At 41.0% G+C, this 16,407-nt stretch overlaps 1 protein-coding gene across 2 annotated transcripts; it reads right to left on the bottom strand.

The window, feature by feature from the left end:
* Nucleotides 1-7,799: 7,799 nt before the first annotated feature.
* On the bottom strand, nucleotides 7,800-12,768 carry zgc:77486 (AN1-type zinc finger protein 5). 2 transcript variants are annotated; one of them, XM_024421464.2, is made up of 5 exons: nucleotides 12,567-12,768; nucleotides 12,261-12,375; nucleotides 11,947-12,062; nucleotides 11,658-11,762; nucleotides 7,800-9,014 (listed from the first exon to the last, which is right to left on the bottom strand). In XM_024421464.2, the coding sequence occupies exons 1-5, from the start codon at nucleotides 12,724-12,726 to the stop codon at nucleotides 8,866-8,868; spliced, it is 645 nt and encodes a 214-aa protein (XP_024277232.1). In that variant the 5' UTR covers nucleotides 12,727-12,768; the 3' UTR covers nucleotides 7,800-8,865. The 2 variants fall into 2 exon arrangements, with proteins under 2 accessions (XP_024277232.1, XP_024277231.1); XM_024421463.2 differs by having other exon boundaries at nucleotides 12,576-12,768.
* Between the last annotated feature and the right edge of the window lie 3,639 nt (nucleotides 12,769-16,407).

Below are 16,407 nucleotides of genomic sequence, written 5' to 3'. Positions count from 1 at the left end.
GGTCCCCAAAGAACACATCCATGTGTTGCTCATCTTCTCAGTTCGCTGCAGCTAGCGACTGGAACGAGCTGCAACAAACACTCAAACTGGACAGTTCTCAATCTCTTCATTCAAAGACTCAATCATGGACACTCTTACTGACAGTTGTGGCTGCTTCGCCTGATGTATTGTCTCTGCCTTCTTGCCCTTTGTGCTTTTGTCTGTGCCCAATGTTGCTACCATGTTGTGTTGCTGCCTTGCTATGTTGTCTTAGGTCTCTCTTTATGTAGTGTTTCTCTTATCGTGATGTGTGTTGTCCTACATATTTTAACATTTTTGTATTTTTAATCGCAGCCCCCATTCCCACAGGTCTTTTTCCTTTTGGTAGGCAGTCATTGTAAATAAGAATTTGTTCTTAACTGACTTATTTAGTTAAATAAAAGGTTCAATACATTTAACGTGAGTAGATTGTGTTTTTTTTACAATACAATTATTTAGCATCTAGCTAACAGATGTTTGGCTGATGTCACGAAAACGATGTGCGCTGTTCTATGGGGCATAAGTCAGCCTGTTGTGATTCTGGATGGCCAGATTGCTAGCAAGAATGACACTGCCATGTGGGGACTCATAAATGGCTTGTTTCATCATGTTATTGATACCATGTCTTGTTTTGAGGTGTTTTGATTAATTTCATGTCAATGCCACTATTGCTAAAATTCGCTAGATAGCTAACCAAAAACGAACAATGTTTCAAATACAAGTGGTCATTATGCAAATGTATGTTTTCAATAAACAATGGAGACAAAATAAGTGGCGGGTAAGACAGTTGAATGTTGATCAAGTTTAAGATTGAGAGAACTGCTTATAATTAAGGAACATGGGGAAATTATCCCAGATCTAACCTTTAGCTCAATTTAGGTAAAAATGATGCCTGTTGTTCAAAGTGTGTGTTGGTCTGTTCAGAATACTCCATATTGCTACTGCAGATAGTATGCCATCTCTGTAATAATGTAGGAGATCCAGGAAAGCACAACTTCAGACAGCAAGGAAGAGAGGGGAGCAGACAGGACCAAGTGAATACGTAGAGAGAGGGGAGGCCCACACAAGAAAAACATGGCATATGTTCCTGAACTCACATTTCATCTCATTTAACCTTTATTTAACTAGGCAAGTCGGTTACGAAGAAATTCTTATTTACAATGACGGCCTACACCGGCCAAACCGGGAAAACGCTGGGCCAATTCTGCACCGCCCTATGGGACTTCCAATCACGATTGGTTGCGATACAGCCTGGATTCGAACCAGGGTGTCTTTAGTGACACCTCTAGCACTGAGATTTAGTGCCTTAGACCGCTGCGCCACTCATTAACCTTGTTCATCTATGACAAACGGAAAGTGTTTTGTTTAAAATATAATCTCGTTTAGGTTAATGACTATAAATCGATCTCTGAATGTGCTACCATGATGAAACCACTACGATATAAGGATTGTAGGCATATGATTTGCCTGTGATGTAGGGTTCAGCCAGGAGTTTATGGACAGTCGGAAGAGCAAATTAAGTGGTAGGAGGGACATCCCAGCATGAAGTGGTTTCAGGTCTAACGTCCTACATCACACAGGCTCAGAAAACAAATACTGTTTCTGTGAGAACCAGGGCTGTCGCTCAATTCAAGCCATCCGATGTACGGTATCCACAGATAAATTTATAAGAACATGTCAGTCAGAACCGGTGTCAGAACCACACAGCTGGAGACCTTACATCTAAGCATTTGGTAGAGTCAGAGAAACACAGCAGAAAAAAAGTTAAGGGACAGCTGTAAAACAATAGGCTACTGTATTAAGTGTTGTCCATTGAATGTACTGCAGTACATTGGGAGGTAGTGATGTAATGTTTGACTTTTTATAGGATTAACCTGTCTCGAGAGGAAAGTCTGAACCCATGCGAGAAAATTGCTTTTGGCATCCCAGGGCTGCCTCTGCTTTACCAGATTTGTACTGCTTAACCTCAGTTGTACAAATAAATACAAAAGTCAGGTGTCAATTTAAAATAAACTTTTATTTTTATACTTACTCTTACAGATCATACAGTCCTACATTTTAAAAACAAAAAAATATCTGGTGGTGTTTCTGAGCCAAAGGACTTGACTGCACTTCTGCAATTTCCTGCAGGACAGATTTACTACTTGGAGCATTCTGGAACACAATTATTGTCCACGCTATCATTTCTCATACATCAGTGAAATGAGTAAAGTACTTCACTGTCAGTTATGGTAAATCAGTTCTGCAGTGACAGAGAAATATTGCCAGATTTGGTCACTCATCATCACGGATCAAATGCTTTGTAGTAATGGCCTCAAAATGCAGACAATGATTATGTTGTGCTACAAACAAGCTTAATGACATTGTTAAAAGGGTCAGACCCTTTCCCCCCCAATTTTAGCCTAAAATGACATACAGGCAGTTAGATTTGGGTAGCTCAGGACCTGAAGCAAGGATATGCATATTCTTGATACCATTTGAATGGAAACACTTTCGGGTTCAAACTGTAGAACCCAGTTCCTACATTTTAATATAAAAATAGTTTGGAGCAAACAAAACTATGCTATTTTCTCTTTGGGACCCTCAGGATGACAAATTAGAGGAAGATTACTGAATGCAAGTACATTATTTACCTCCAGAGGTGAATGTATTAAATCAGTTGCTGTGATAAGTTGTTGTGCACTCTCCTCAAACAATAGCATGGTCTTTTTTCACTGTAATAGCTACTGTAAGTTGGACAGTGCAGTTAGATTAACAAGAATTGAAGCTCTCTGTCCATATAAGACATGTCTGTCTTGAGCATGAGGTTGTAAGTAACAAGGAAATTTCCCAACGGGGGGACACCGATCCTGTAGAGGTTATTAAAGTATAACAGATTGAAATTGTAGTGGATGTTTTCATAACATCAAGCGCTAGAGTGCTAGAGGCATCACTAGACACCCTGGTTCCATTCCAGACTATATCACATCCAGCCATGATTGGGAGTCCCATAGGGCGGCGCACAATTAGCCCAGTGTCGTCCGGGTTTGGCCATCATTGTAAATAAGAATTTGTTCTTAACTGCCTTGCCTAGTTAAATACAGGTTTATTTTAAAGAAATCTTGTTTGGTCAATTCCAATGCTAAAAAATAGCTTGAGAACCCTGTTGGTAACATTCAAATTGCTCACCTTTTTAAATGCTGGGGTAGTTCGAGTAGTCAAGGTAACTATCAACCTGCGAAACATAATTGCAAAGAAGACAAATCAGCCAAACTGAAGGACAAGCCAACTCTGTTCCCTTGGCCTAAAACAGGGTATACTCATCAGGTAACCCCGGTGCCACATCTCTGCCCACTTTAAAGCCAGTTTACTGCATGCCCTTAAAACAGTAACATCACAATAGGGAATAAAACCTACAGCAAAGTATATATATTTTTCTCACAAGACAGGAGTCTAGTCCATCATACCCGTGCCCTTCTTACATGGTATCACAGGCACTGCACCATCTCTACTCAGATACTTTATATAGTGGGAACCTAAAGATCCAAGTGCCTAAATTCCAAATGAGAACCAAGAGGACTCATCTCTTGCCACAGGGGCTTTGAGCTCCTGGCTTGGCTCAGCAACAGGCAACCTTGGTGTTTGCATGCCAAGACTGAGCCATTTTAGACCTTTCCTTCACTAAGCCGTTCTTTAACTGGCAACACAACCCAGGCTAATGCTCCAATTACAGGTCCATCTAAATCCAGACCAGGCACCACATCCCAATAGGGATTTTTCTCTCTCAATCATATCACAAATCACCTTTTACCAGTTGAATGTAGACACACAAAATATTTTTATTACATTTTTTTCTGAGTAACAAAATAATATATATATATATATATGCAAATAAAGGTGATATCATTAAATATGCTCATATTTGCATAAGACAAATACATTCTGGACAATGGACGAAGTCCGAATAAATATTTTTGTTAAAGATACCCACGACCGGACTTGGCCAGAGAAGATTGTGGATAAATACTTTATCCATCTTTCTATCTGTAAAATAATAAAGACATGTAGATAACATTTTATTTTGGAAGAATGTTCCAAAAATACACTTAACTAGATGTTGTTTTTTTAAACGACAGCATATAAACAATTCCCTCTGGGCATGTCTGGAGAATATACACTACATTTACATAAAAGTATGTGGACACCACTTCAAATTAGTGGATTCGGCTATTTCAGCCACACCTGTTGCAGACAGGCGTATAAAATCAAGCACATAGCCATGCAATCTCTATTGACAAAAATAATCCGTACTGAAGAGCTCGGTGACTTTCAACGTGGCACCACACCTTTCCAACAAGTCAGTTCATCAAATTTCTGCCCTAGGAGCAACAACTGCTCAGCCGTGAAGTGGTAGGCCACACAAGCTCACAGAACAGATCCGCCGAGTGCTGAAGCTCATAAAAATCGTCTGTTCGCGGTTGTGAAACTCAATACTGAATTCTAAACTGCCTCTGGAGCAACTTCAGCACAACTGTTAGTCGGGAGCTTCATGAAATGGGTTTCCATGGGCGAGCAACCAAACACAAGCCTAAGATCACCATGTGCAATCCCAAGCGTCAGCCGGAGTGGTGTAAAGCTTGCCGCCATTGGAAGCGCGTTCTCTGGCGTGATGACGCTTCATCATCTGGCAGTCCGATGGACGAATCGAAGTTGACAGATGCCAGGAGAACACTACTTGCCCCAATGTATAGTGCCAACAGGAATGGTTGGTGGATGAATAATTGTCTGGGGCTGTTTTTCTTGTTTCCCAGTGAAGGGAAATTAATGCTACAGCATACAATTCTATTCTAGACAATTCTGTGCTTCCAACTTTGTGGCAACAGTTTGGGGAAGACCCTTTCCTGTTTCAGCATGACAATGCCCCCGTGCACAATGCGAGGTCCATACAGAAATGGTTTGTCAAGATCAGGGTGGAAGAACTTCACTGCAAAGAGCCCTGACCTCAACCCCATCCAACACCTTTGGGATGAATTGGAATGCCAACTGCGGGCCAGGCCTAATCGCCCAACATCAGTGTCTGACCTCACAATGGTAGCAAGTCCCTGCAGCAATGTTCAAACATCTAGTGGAAAGCCTTCCCAGACGAGTGGAGACTGTTATAGCAGCAAAGAGGGGACCAACTCCATATTAATGCCCATGATTTTGGAATGAGATATTCGCAGAGCAGGTACCCACATATCTTTGGTCATGTAATGTATCTAAGGATAACCACACAACATTTGGTGAACGCAGATGCTTCTGAAGCTGAGAAATTTGTTGGCGTGTGGGAAAAGTGACTTTTGGGAAATGACAGTTAAAGGCAAATACACTGAAGACTACTAAACACCAAAAGTCTATTTAAACCCATTCAACAGCTCTTGAAAGTCCAGTTTGTAAATCTCTTATGAAATGGGCTTAGAAATGAATGATGCATGTTCATTTTAGTGGTTAAAATAAATAACAATTTTGATGACAGTAGTATGACAAACTAAAGAAATTATAAGTTAAGCAAGTTATAAGTTATAAGTTCAGCAAGTTTGAAATGGTTTACTTTGTGAAAATACAAATAATAAATGGACCAAAAATACCAACAAATCTGTAATTTCAACCTGTGGTGCCTGGCGTCAAGTCCCGATGTTTTCCTGTTCATATAAGAGAGCTCATTCAATTCAGACTCTCTCTCAAAAGGGTCTCGTTGTTTTGCCAGGTGTCACACGTGATGCTTTTCAGGATCTGCTTTTTTCCACACAACTCTTTTTCAATGACATTCGCTATGAAACATTTGATTCACCTAAAAATGCAAAACTGCCACTAATTATTTGGAACCAAACTAGTGTGACCAATCCTGAAAACAACCACAGGGACACGAAGGCCCTTGGCCGAGGATTGAGACATGTCCAAATTACTGGTACTAAGGAAAGCAACCTAGAATGACACTTTAGAATAAATGTCATCCAGAGTGATTTTTAGCCCCATGACTAAATTCCACCCCCTGTTCAAAGACACAGGAATTACCTGTGGGTGAAAGAAAATACAAGGAAAAGAAAGCAGTGCCACGGCAGTTCTTTCTTTAGGGTAGTTATGAAAAAATTAACAAGGTGGTTCACTTTTGGCTATATGGAACAGAAGAGGGTGTTCAAGGAGAACAGTACATTATGTCCTGCCTGGACTGGCAGAACATGCTTTATTCTCAGTAGCAAACCTGCAGAGAGAGAGAGAGAGAGATCAAGCTAAACTACACTGCTCAAAAAATAAAGGGAACACTTAAACAACACAATGTAACTCCAAGTCAATCACACTTCTGTGAAATCAAACTGTCCACTTAGGAAGCAACACTGACAATAAATTACACATGCTGTTGTGCAAATCGAATAGACAACAGGTGGAAATTATAGGCAATTAGCAAGACACCCCCAATAAAGGAGTGGTTCTGCAGGTGATGATCACAGACCACTTTTCAGTTCCTATGCTTCCTGGCTGATGTTTTGGTCACTTTTGAATGCTGGCGGTGCTTTCACTCTAGTGGTAGCATGAGATGGAGTCTACAACCCACACAAGTGGCTCAGGTGGTGCAACTCATCCAGGATGGAACATCAACGTGGGCTGTGGCAAGGTTTGCTGTATCTGTCAGCGTAGTGTCCAGAGCATGGAGGCGCTACCAGGAGACAGGACAGTACATCAGGAGACGTGGAAGAGGCCGTAGGAGGGCAACAACCCAGCAACAGGACCGCTACCTCCGCATTTGTGCAAGGAGGAGCACTGCCAGAGCCCTGCAAAATGACCTCCAGCAGGCCACAAATGTGCATGTGTCTTGCTCGGTCAGAAACAGACTCCATAAGGGTGGTATGAGGTCCCGACTTCCACAGGAGGGGGTTGTGCTTACAGCCCAACACCGCGCAGGACGTTTGGCACTTGCCAGAGAACACCAAGATTGGCAAATTCGGCACTGGCACCCTGTGCTCTTCACAGATGAAAGCAGGTTCACACTGAGCACGTGACAGACGTGACAGAGAATGGAGACCTCGTGGAGAACGTTCTGCTGCCTGCCACATCCTCCAGCATGACCGGTTTGGCGGTGGGTCAGTCATGGTGTGGGGTGGCATTTCTTTGGGGGGCCGCACAGCCCTCCATGTGCTCGCCAGAGGTAGCCTGACTGCCATTAGGTACCGAGATGAGATCCTCAGACCCCTTGTCAGACCATATGCTGGTGCGGTTGGCCCTGGGTTCCTCCTAATGCAAGACAATGCTAGACCTCATGTGGCTGGAGTGTGTCAGCAGTTCCTGCAAGAGGAAGGTATTGATGCTATGGACTGGCCCGCCCGTTCCCCAGACCTGAATCCAATTGAGCACATCTGGGACATCATGTTTCGCTCCATCCACCAACTCCACGTTGCACCACAGACTGTCCAGGAGTTGGCGGATGCTTTAGTCCAGGTCTGGGAGGAGATCCCTCAGGAGACCATCCGCCACCTCATCAGGAGCATGCCCAGGCGTTGTAGGCAGGTCATACAGGCACGTGGAGGCCACACACACTACTGAGCCTCATTTTGACTTGTTTTAAGGACATTACATCAAAGTTGGATCAGCCTGTAGTGTGGTTTTCCACTTTAATGACTCCAAATCCAGACCTCCATGGGTTGATAAATTTGATTTCCATTGATAATTGTGTGATTTTGTTTTGATTGTTTTGATTTTGTGAGCACATTCAACTATGTAAAGAAAAAAGTATTTAATAAGAATATTTCATTCATTCAGACCTAGGATGTGTTATTTTAGTGTTCCCTTTATTTTTTTGAGCTGTGTATAAAGACCCGGATGCTGAAGAAAACAACTGAGTACGTAAGTTAACTTGCACATTCAATGTCTTATGCTCTGCAGTTAACTTTAATTGTTGTGCTTTGATTCCATAATAAATTGAATTTTTTGCACTGTCCTAACCTGAACATATTAACAGGACTCTACTCCATCACATATCAGAAGTTGTATTTTTTAAATGGTTACATAAATCAGATGGAAATGCTAAAATATCATTGAAAGGTTCAGTACAAAACAAGTGATTTTCTGACATGCTGCCAATCCTCCAGGACAAACCAACCTAATTATATTTTTACGAATTCAATATTTTAAAAAAATTCAAGCTAAGGACAATATATTAATATAGATCTGATGTCATACACTCATAAAAACAATCTCAATCACTCATATCGAGGCTCTTTCATGCACCCAATATCAGTAAGTTAAAGAACATTTCTTGAAAAAATGTTGCCATGTTGTGAACTATTCATCTAAGGGTCAGAAGGGAAAGAAAAGTTACAACAAAAAGGTCCATTTGTCAGAAACTGGACAAGGGTTTTTCTCTGGGAGTAAATTAATCTCTAGCCCTCAAAATATATTGCTGATACACAGAAACTCCCAGCATGGATCTTAACTTGACCTCCTGATGTCCTTATCGGAGATGTAGCATGCTCTTCAACATGTTACTTCTGGCTCATTTTAACCACCACACGGGGGTAATATAAAAACTAACTCAAGTCCTCCCCCCCAAGTTAAGAAACAATAAAAGGTTAAAAATGAAATGTCTTCCTTCCCCACAGTAGACTTCTAATGCCTACCAAACCCTACTGCACACACACAGACCATCTCACCACTGGCATTCACACTCAAGCGGTCACCCTAGGAGAGAGAGGGAGATGTTAAAGGAAGTGGCTGGGCAGGGGCTGTGACACCGCCACCCCAACCACCTTATCCTACCATGAAACAATTTTATCTGGTATTATTCCATGCCGCCATTGTTCCACAATTTGCACATCAGACTTTTCTACTCAGTCCTCATAACTTCTGGATCTTCTCAGCCACCACGATAGGGTTCTCCTTGCGTATGCGTGCTGCGGCAGCACCTCGATAGTCGTAAGGACAGTCATGTTTGTCAGAGTAGCGGTGAATGGAGCAGAACAGGTTACCACAGCGACAAGCGAAGCCTAGTGAGTGAGGAGATAGACAAAGTTAAATTAAAATGGCTTCTTAGCAAAGAGGAATTTCTCAAGCAAGTATTTTGCTAGGACTCTCTGGGAGTGGTTTGAGTAGAAAGGGGAAAACTGAACATGAGCTGTTACTGGTAGAGCGGTTTGGAATTCTTTATTGGTCTATTGACTAATTCACAACATGAGGACGTCAACATGGAAGGCCAGGCTTTTCAATCAGCTCTTACACTAAAAAGGGCATTATAACAATTTTCACAGTATTATTCAAACCTCAGTGTGGAAATACAGTACCAATCAAAGGTTTAGACACACCTACTCATTGAAGGGTTCTTCTCAATTTACCATTTTCTACATTGTAAAATAGTGAAGACATCAAAATTATGAAATAACACATACGGAATCATGTAGTATTTTTATTTTTTTTAACCGATCAAAATAATGTTTTCCATTTTAGATTCTTCAAAGTAGCTACCCTTTGCCTTGACAGCTTTGCACTCTAGGCATTATCTCAACCAGCTTCATGAAGAATGCTTTTCCAACAGTCTTGAAGGAGTTCCCACATATGCTGAGCATTTGTTGGCTGCTTTTCTCTGTTATGCATTTATTTGGGCTGCAATCTGAGGTGCAGTTAACGCTAATGAACTTAACCGCTGCAGCAGAGGTAACTTTGGGTCTTCCTTTGCTGTGGCGGGCCTCGTGAGAGCCAATTTCATCATAGCACTTTATGGTTTTTGCGACTGCACATGATGAAACTTTAAAAGTTATTGAAATGTTCCGGACTAGCTGGCCTTTATGTCTTAAAGTAATGATGGACTGTCGTTTCTCTTTGCTTATTTGAGCTGTTCTTGCCATTACTTGGTCTTTTACCAAATAGGGCCATCTTCTGTATACCACCCCTACCTTGTCTCAACACAACGGATTGGCTCAAACGCATTAAGGAAAGAAATTATACAAATTAACAAGGCACAACTGTTAATGCATTCCAGGTGACTACCTCATGAAGCTGGTTGAGAGAATGCCAAGAGTGTGCAAAGTTGTCATCAAGGCAAATGGTGGCTACTTCGAAGAATCTCAAAATATATTTTGATACTTGATTCCATATGTGTTATTTCATAGTTGATGTCTTCACTATTATTCTACAATGTAGAAAATAGTAAATATAAAGAAACTCATTCCAGGGTTTAAGTATGTCCAAACTTTTGAATGGTACATTGTAAAATTATCAAACAATAGGTTTAGGCTATATTTGGGTACCAACTTTCATTGACGTAGTGTTATTTTTTTTGGTATTATTACATCACCGATTGTCATGCTCCGAAAACTAAGCAAGAAAGAAGCAAATTTGGGCACATGACTGGTTAGGGAAAAGAGGCCAATATGGATTGTCGATTTTGCAGAAAGAGCTTGAGGTAAGAACAGGTTTAAAGACTTGAGACCAGCCCATAGACTTGAGACCAGCTAGCTTGTGTGTGAGTAGCTAGGTTTACACCCATTGGCGACAGATTTTCATGCAAATATTAAAACATTTGCATAAAAACTACACAATTTCCCACCAGAGATATATTTCCATCAAAGTGACTTGTTGCAGATAAAAGGCTGTGCGTGATGACGTAGTGCACATAAAATACCTTTCGCAGTTAAATTCCCATGTACCGAATAAAAAATACAAGTTAAATGGGTTTCCATCACATTTAATTATACTAATGGTTTTCTCCCCCCAAAAATGTCCTTTATATAGTGTGTGCCCACTCTGGTCTTGGCAAGTGCACTCTAGTTGTATCTGCGTGCTATTGGCTAGAGCGCACGTATAGCCTACATGAGATTATTATGGACAAAAGAGCAAGATTTTTATTTGTCTAACGGCAGCCAAGCATCGATGATCATGTCATCAGAATAAGACCCTTGATATTTATTTAAAAGGAACATCGAGCTCATCACCTTGCACTTCCACCACCCTGTGAAGTTCATCACTTATTTTATTTGTAATAAACTGCATAAACTAATAAACTGCATGCTTTCCTGGTGAGTCGTAGTGGGGGACCAGACATGACATTGCGTGACTCCACCTTGACTTCGATATGATGGTTTATCAATAATTGCTCATAAAAGCGTTTCCACTGGCATTTCTCGCAGAATTCATTTTCCCGGCAAAAAGATTCCACCTTGTCCAGCGTATTTTGTTTTGACATTTGCAAAGTTCGGCGAAAAATGTTCTGTTTCCATCAGGGCTGTCATAGCATTATTTTTTATCCGACATGTACTTTACTTGCATAAAAAGGTTGGACGAAATATGGTTAGAGATGAACTTGTAATGTAGATGAAGAGAACAATTTATTTTCCCTGAGTAGCTGCTATTGGCGAGAAATGTCTCGCATCTGCTCTGAGCATTGTTCACACTTGAAGACAATGGTCAATTTGAGGTAGAATATATTCAACATGTTAAATTATTGGGAACGCGCAGGTACCCGGGAGCCTATTACAGCAATCAAACGCAAATCAAGTATGTGCTTACACTTTTACAGGCTGCAGCTCTAAGTTTTACTCCAATTTGGAAAAATGTGTCAGTAGCCGATCAGGAGCCTGTAGATCAGATTAAAAACGTGTAGTGTCCACCTGGCTTAAAACCCTCTTCAGTCTTACCCGTGAGGCCCACTTTCTTCCGGCAAGTGAAGCATCGGTTCTTCTTATTTTTGTCAGGGGTCTGATCACCATCAGACAAGGTCTGGGCTGCCTCACCCAGTGGCTCTGTTAAAATACAACATCTGACTGAACTTCAAACATAGATACCCATATAGGACTGTTGCTGCAGTGTAGTTATGTATTACAAGACAAGGCAGGAGGCATGCCACATAATGTTACTGATGATATAGACATGGGAAACAGTTTGGAAACCAAGAAAGTATTGAGCTCCCCCCACAGTTGTTCTAACCTGTGTTTTTGGATGTCCCCTCTTCCCCATTAGCCTGGTCTGAGTCAGTGGCTCCAGTATCCTGGGAGATACTCATGGCTGTCATTTGCTGGGTTACTGGGCTGGGGGAGCTGGGACTAAAGACACACATACACACTCAGACCAATAATGAGTTAACCATAATCCAATATTTAAGCTCAGGAGGAAGACTAGGGAACTCCAAAACACAATGATAAACCAAAGCCTCTTGAGCAACAGCTTACTGTCAATTGAATGGCTTCCATTTAGCAGTCTGTGTTTGTTTGCAGAGACAAGCTGATTCTCTGGCAGCATACCTGGATGTCCTTTCCTCAGGCAGAGTGACCCCTTCCGCGCTGGGTTCCGCTGTCTGGCGCTTCACCGACACACCAGCTGCTCCCAGGGACCCCACTGGCGATGAAGCAACCGAGCCTGTAGACAACCCACATGTTCATTGATTGTGACTATGACTGACCTTTTACTTATATTGAATCATGGCTTCAATGAAAAAAAAAAAAAGTGTTTCACAAACTGATAAATCACTATTGCTTTATAATGCCAAGGTTTTGGTAGCAATTGCTACCTCCTTCTCCAGCCCCCCCATTTTGTGTCCCTCTCCCTACCTTTCTCACCTGGGGGGCTGGAACGGCCCACACCCTGTTGTCTCTGCAGGTGTTCCTTGTAGCAGACTGAGCACATGCCGTTGGTGCGGGGATTACCATAGAAACCGCAGCCCATAGTGCAAAGCATTGGCACTTGCGTCTGATTGGTCTCCTGAGCCATGCTCTCTGACAAAGGGAGGGGAGAGGGGGGGCAGGATATTCCTGAAATGAGGTTGAAGAGTTAGTCAAACTAGTGGCCATTTGTGTACATTAACATTCTTAACGGGCTAAAGGAGCTTGGAGACCAAACAGGGAAGCGGTTCTGCTAAGAGTAGGTATGCATGACTGATAAATGGTTTAGTTTATGAGTGATCAATTTGTTAGATACAATACAAATACCGTTTCTTGTTACTAGCAGGGAGGCTACCCAATCCAGAGGCTGTACTTATTCTGTTAAATTAGGTTTAGTATTTGACACCCATAACATACATTAACTTTGAAAACACAAAATCAACTTATTCACTTCACTTGAGTGGTCTGATATCATTGACAGTTGGAAACCCAGTAGCTACAGTGCATTTGGAAAGAATTCAGAATCTTTAACTTTTTCCACTTTGACGTTACAGCCTTATTCTAAAATTGAATAAATTGTTTTTCTTATCTACACACAATAACCCATAATGACAAAGCAAAAACAGGCTTTTAGAATTTTTTGCAAATGTAGTTAGTTCAGGTCTGGGAGGAGATCCCTCAGGAGACCATCCGCCACCTCATCAGGAGCATGCACAGGCGTTGTAGGGAGGTCATACAGGCACGTGGAGACCACACACACTACTGAGCCTCATTTTGACTTGTTTTAAGAACATTACATCAAAGTTGGATCAGCCTGTAGTGTGGTTTTCCACTTTAATTTTGAGTGTGACTCCAAATCCAGACCTCCATGGGTTGATAAATTTGATTTCCATTGATAATTTGTGTGTGATTTTGTTGTCAGCACATTCAACTATGTAAAGAAAAAAGTATTTAATAAGAATATTTCATTCATTCAGATGTAGGATGTGTTATTTTTTTGAGCAGTGTGTTTTTTTTGTATTTAAGACATTTTCAAAAAATGAACCTGTTTTCGCTTCGTCATCATGTGATATTGTGTGTAGATTGAGGAACATTTTAATTTCATCAATTTGAGAACAAAGTTGTAACATAGCAAAATGTGGAAAAGGGGAAGGGGTCTGAATACTTTCCGAATGCACTGTACATGTCGCAATACCACTCTTCATCTTGTATCGAATACAACCAACTTTTTCCTCATTTGTGTCTTTGCGTGTCCAAAAAGATATGCATCAATTAAGACTATTTGATATGTCAATTAACACTATTTGATGTGTCACAAGCTTGTTGACCAATCAGGACCTGAATACACATAATTTAACAAGTTCATAGATTTTTTACATAGATATTACACATTGATTACAATACCACTCAAGTTTCATATGTCACAACGATTCATTGCTGTGATGCTGGTAAAGTTGTCTCCGGCACCTACAGTGCTGGTCATAAAAAAAAAAGCTAGCTAGCTCATGGATGCAAACGATGTTCTTTCCAAAAAACGACAATCTGTTTCAGTAGCTATTGTTAGCTAGCTAACTATATAGCTAGGTGTCATCTAAAATAACCCTAATGTATAAGACAGTTCTTATTTGATTAATGGTGGTCAGATCATTCTATGTGAAGCTAGCCACAATAAGGATTAGCCACAAATGGACTTTGCAGTTAGCCTTCAAAATAAGTGTCATTGACAGTGATGTGAATGAATACTAGAACTATGCCATAACTGAATAGATCATGCTAAACGAGGTTGGAATGTTACACAAAATAAAATTGGTTAATTTGGCAAATCTGTTTAAATCATGCTGGATGTATTAGACTAGAATTGCATTGGGGGCATACTTATTTCACTGTACAACCTTACCCATGGATTGTGGATCAATGACATGGGGTATTGGTCTACTCAGTGACACCCAGAGAACATCAGCGTCGTAGCCCTTATTGTGGGACTCAAACTGAAATGAGCCACATTTACTGTCAACCTATATGTATTGAGCACTATTCCAAAGGAAAAACAATACTGTGTGGATGTTTTGGAGTCTGATAACTGAGGACATTGGGGGGGGGAATACACTGGTTATTGAGTAGACGGATACCAAATCCTTAGGTAAAGCTGTACAGTGCAATATGAATGTCGACACACAATAGGCTGAGTGGGGAGGTGATTTCACAGTCCCGATTAGTGTTGTAGCGCTTATATTCGCATATACTCTTCACAGTTGTGTTCTGTTGGTGTCACCGAGTAGACCGATAACCCATTTCATTGACTCACATTCCAACCTTGTTTAACATTATTCTAAATATGGCATGAGTCAACCAATTCTAACCTTCACTTTCAAAGAGTTACTTTTATTTTGAAGCAAGACTGCATATTCCACTATGGTGCCTAAATCCTTATTGTGGCTACCTTCACAACCATTAACCCAGTCTGGTCGAGCCCCATGAAGCGAACTGGCTGCTTATAAGGTTAGCTTTGGGCAACACGGTTTAGTAGCTGGCTAGCTATTTATTTTCATTAACTAAAGTTCATTTCAGTAAGCGAAAAACAAGTGCCTACCAGGCTAATACTTACAAGGATTCCTAAACTTTTGTTAAGAATAATGATGACTGCAGTTTCTACTGGTCATTGTTTTCAGGCTGGTTGTATTGGTGCTAGCTAGGTACCAAGCTAAAGCTAACTCTCTTCAACATTCTACAACTAAACGGTGTTATTTAACGTGTATCTTTGACACTCAGACACAAACAACATGCCATACTCGAATGTGCAAATTGAATATGTTTACATTGTATGAACAAAACATGAGGAAAAGGTCGGTGGTTGTATTCGCTACGTTTATTAAAAGTATGAATTTCAGCACACCACGGAAGGACTGCAGTTCTACAGAACAAACATAGGTACAGGTAAGGGTCTTCAGAATTGACATTTTTACAAGAATCGACTAATGGTGACTTCCGGCGACCAGTTATCAAAACTTCCTCCATAGAACGGAGTTTGCATTATCTTGCCAACTAGTTAGCTATGTTTATGGTTAGTTTATGGCAAGTCTAGCTAGCTCTGGCTAGTAAAATTAACTAGCTAGCTAAATTAGTAACTACAGCTGACTGTCATTAACGCAGTTCGGGTTTCGTTCAAAACAATTCCTTCCTCTCAGCTCATAACGACGTCGGCCTACAGAAAACTTTAGCCTGCCCTAGAGACCTGCTAACGTTAGCTGATTGAAAACAATGACAAGCGAAGTAATTTGTCCTAGTTTACCTGGGTAATGTCTGAAATGAATAAAACAGATTACCTTTAAAATATAACACTACTTTCGAACGTTGCGTTAGCTGGCTAGCTATCATGAAGCTCTAAAATAGTCGGAGAATGCATCGAATCGGTTTACATTAACGAAACCTTCCAATTTTTTACGACGGCAAAGCAGTACCTGAAATACGAAGTGCTGCAGATGTCGACGACCTTGCTCTCCAGAAGGTAGTAATAATCCTTCCCTTCTGTGCGCGCGGCCTCTTAACAAGCGCTAGCTCCCGACAACGACCGTGACGTCATTCTAAGTGTTATTTTTCCTCACATAAATGGCCCCCGAAATGTATCACATAAAATAGAGATTTCACACAAAAATTATAAAGGAATGGCCCTTTCTTATATCCAAAATGCTTGTTAATGAGTCGTGACATTGAACATTGGTGTCAATATCAGCAATGACAACAGGGTTATAATAAGTTACAGGTTCTTGGAAACATGTTTGAGTTATAGGAA

This window comes from Oncorhynchus tshawytscha, linkage group LG05 (assembly GCF_018296145.1).
Source record: "Oncorhynchus tshawytscha isolate Ot180627B linkage group LG05, Otsh_v2.0, whole genome shotgun sequence".
NCBI lineage: Eukaryota > Metazoa > Chordata > Actinopteri > Salmoniformes > Salmonidae > Oncorhynchus > Oncorhynchus tshawytscha.
Note: the sequence above shows the minus strand (reverse complement) of the source record. Positions and strands in the feature narration are given on the sequence as shown.

Coding starts and splice junctions, on each gene's coding strand:
- zgc:77486 (XM_024421464.2), bottom strand. CDS start 12,726: ATGGCTCAGGAGACCAATCAGACGCAAGTGCCAATGCTTTGCACTATG. Junction 12,376..12,566: donor CAGCCCCCCAGGTGAGAAAG/GTAGGGAGAGGG, acceptor GGTTGTCTACAG/GCTCGGTTGCTTCATCGCCA. Junction 9,015..11,657: donor GAAGAAAGTGGGCCTCACGG/GTAAGACTGAAG, acceptor CTCACTCACTAG/GCTTCGCTTGTCGCTGTGGT.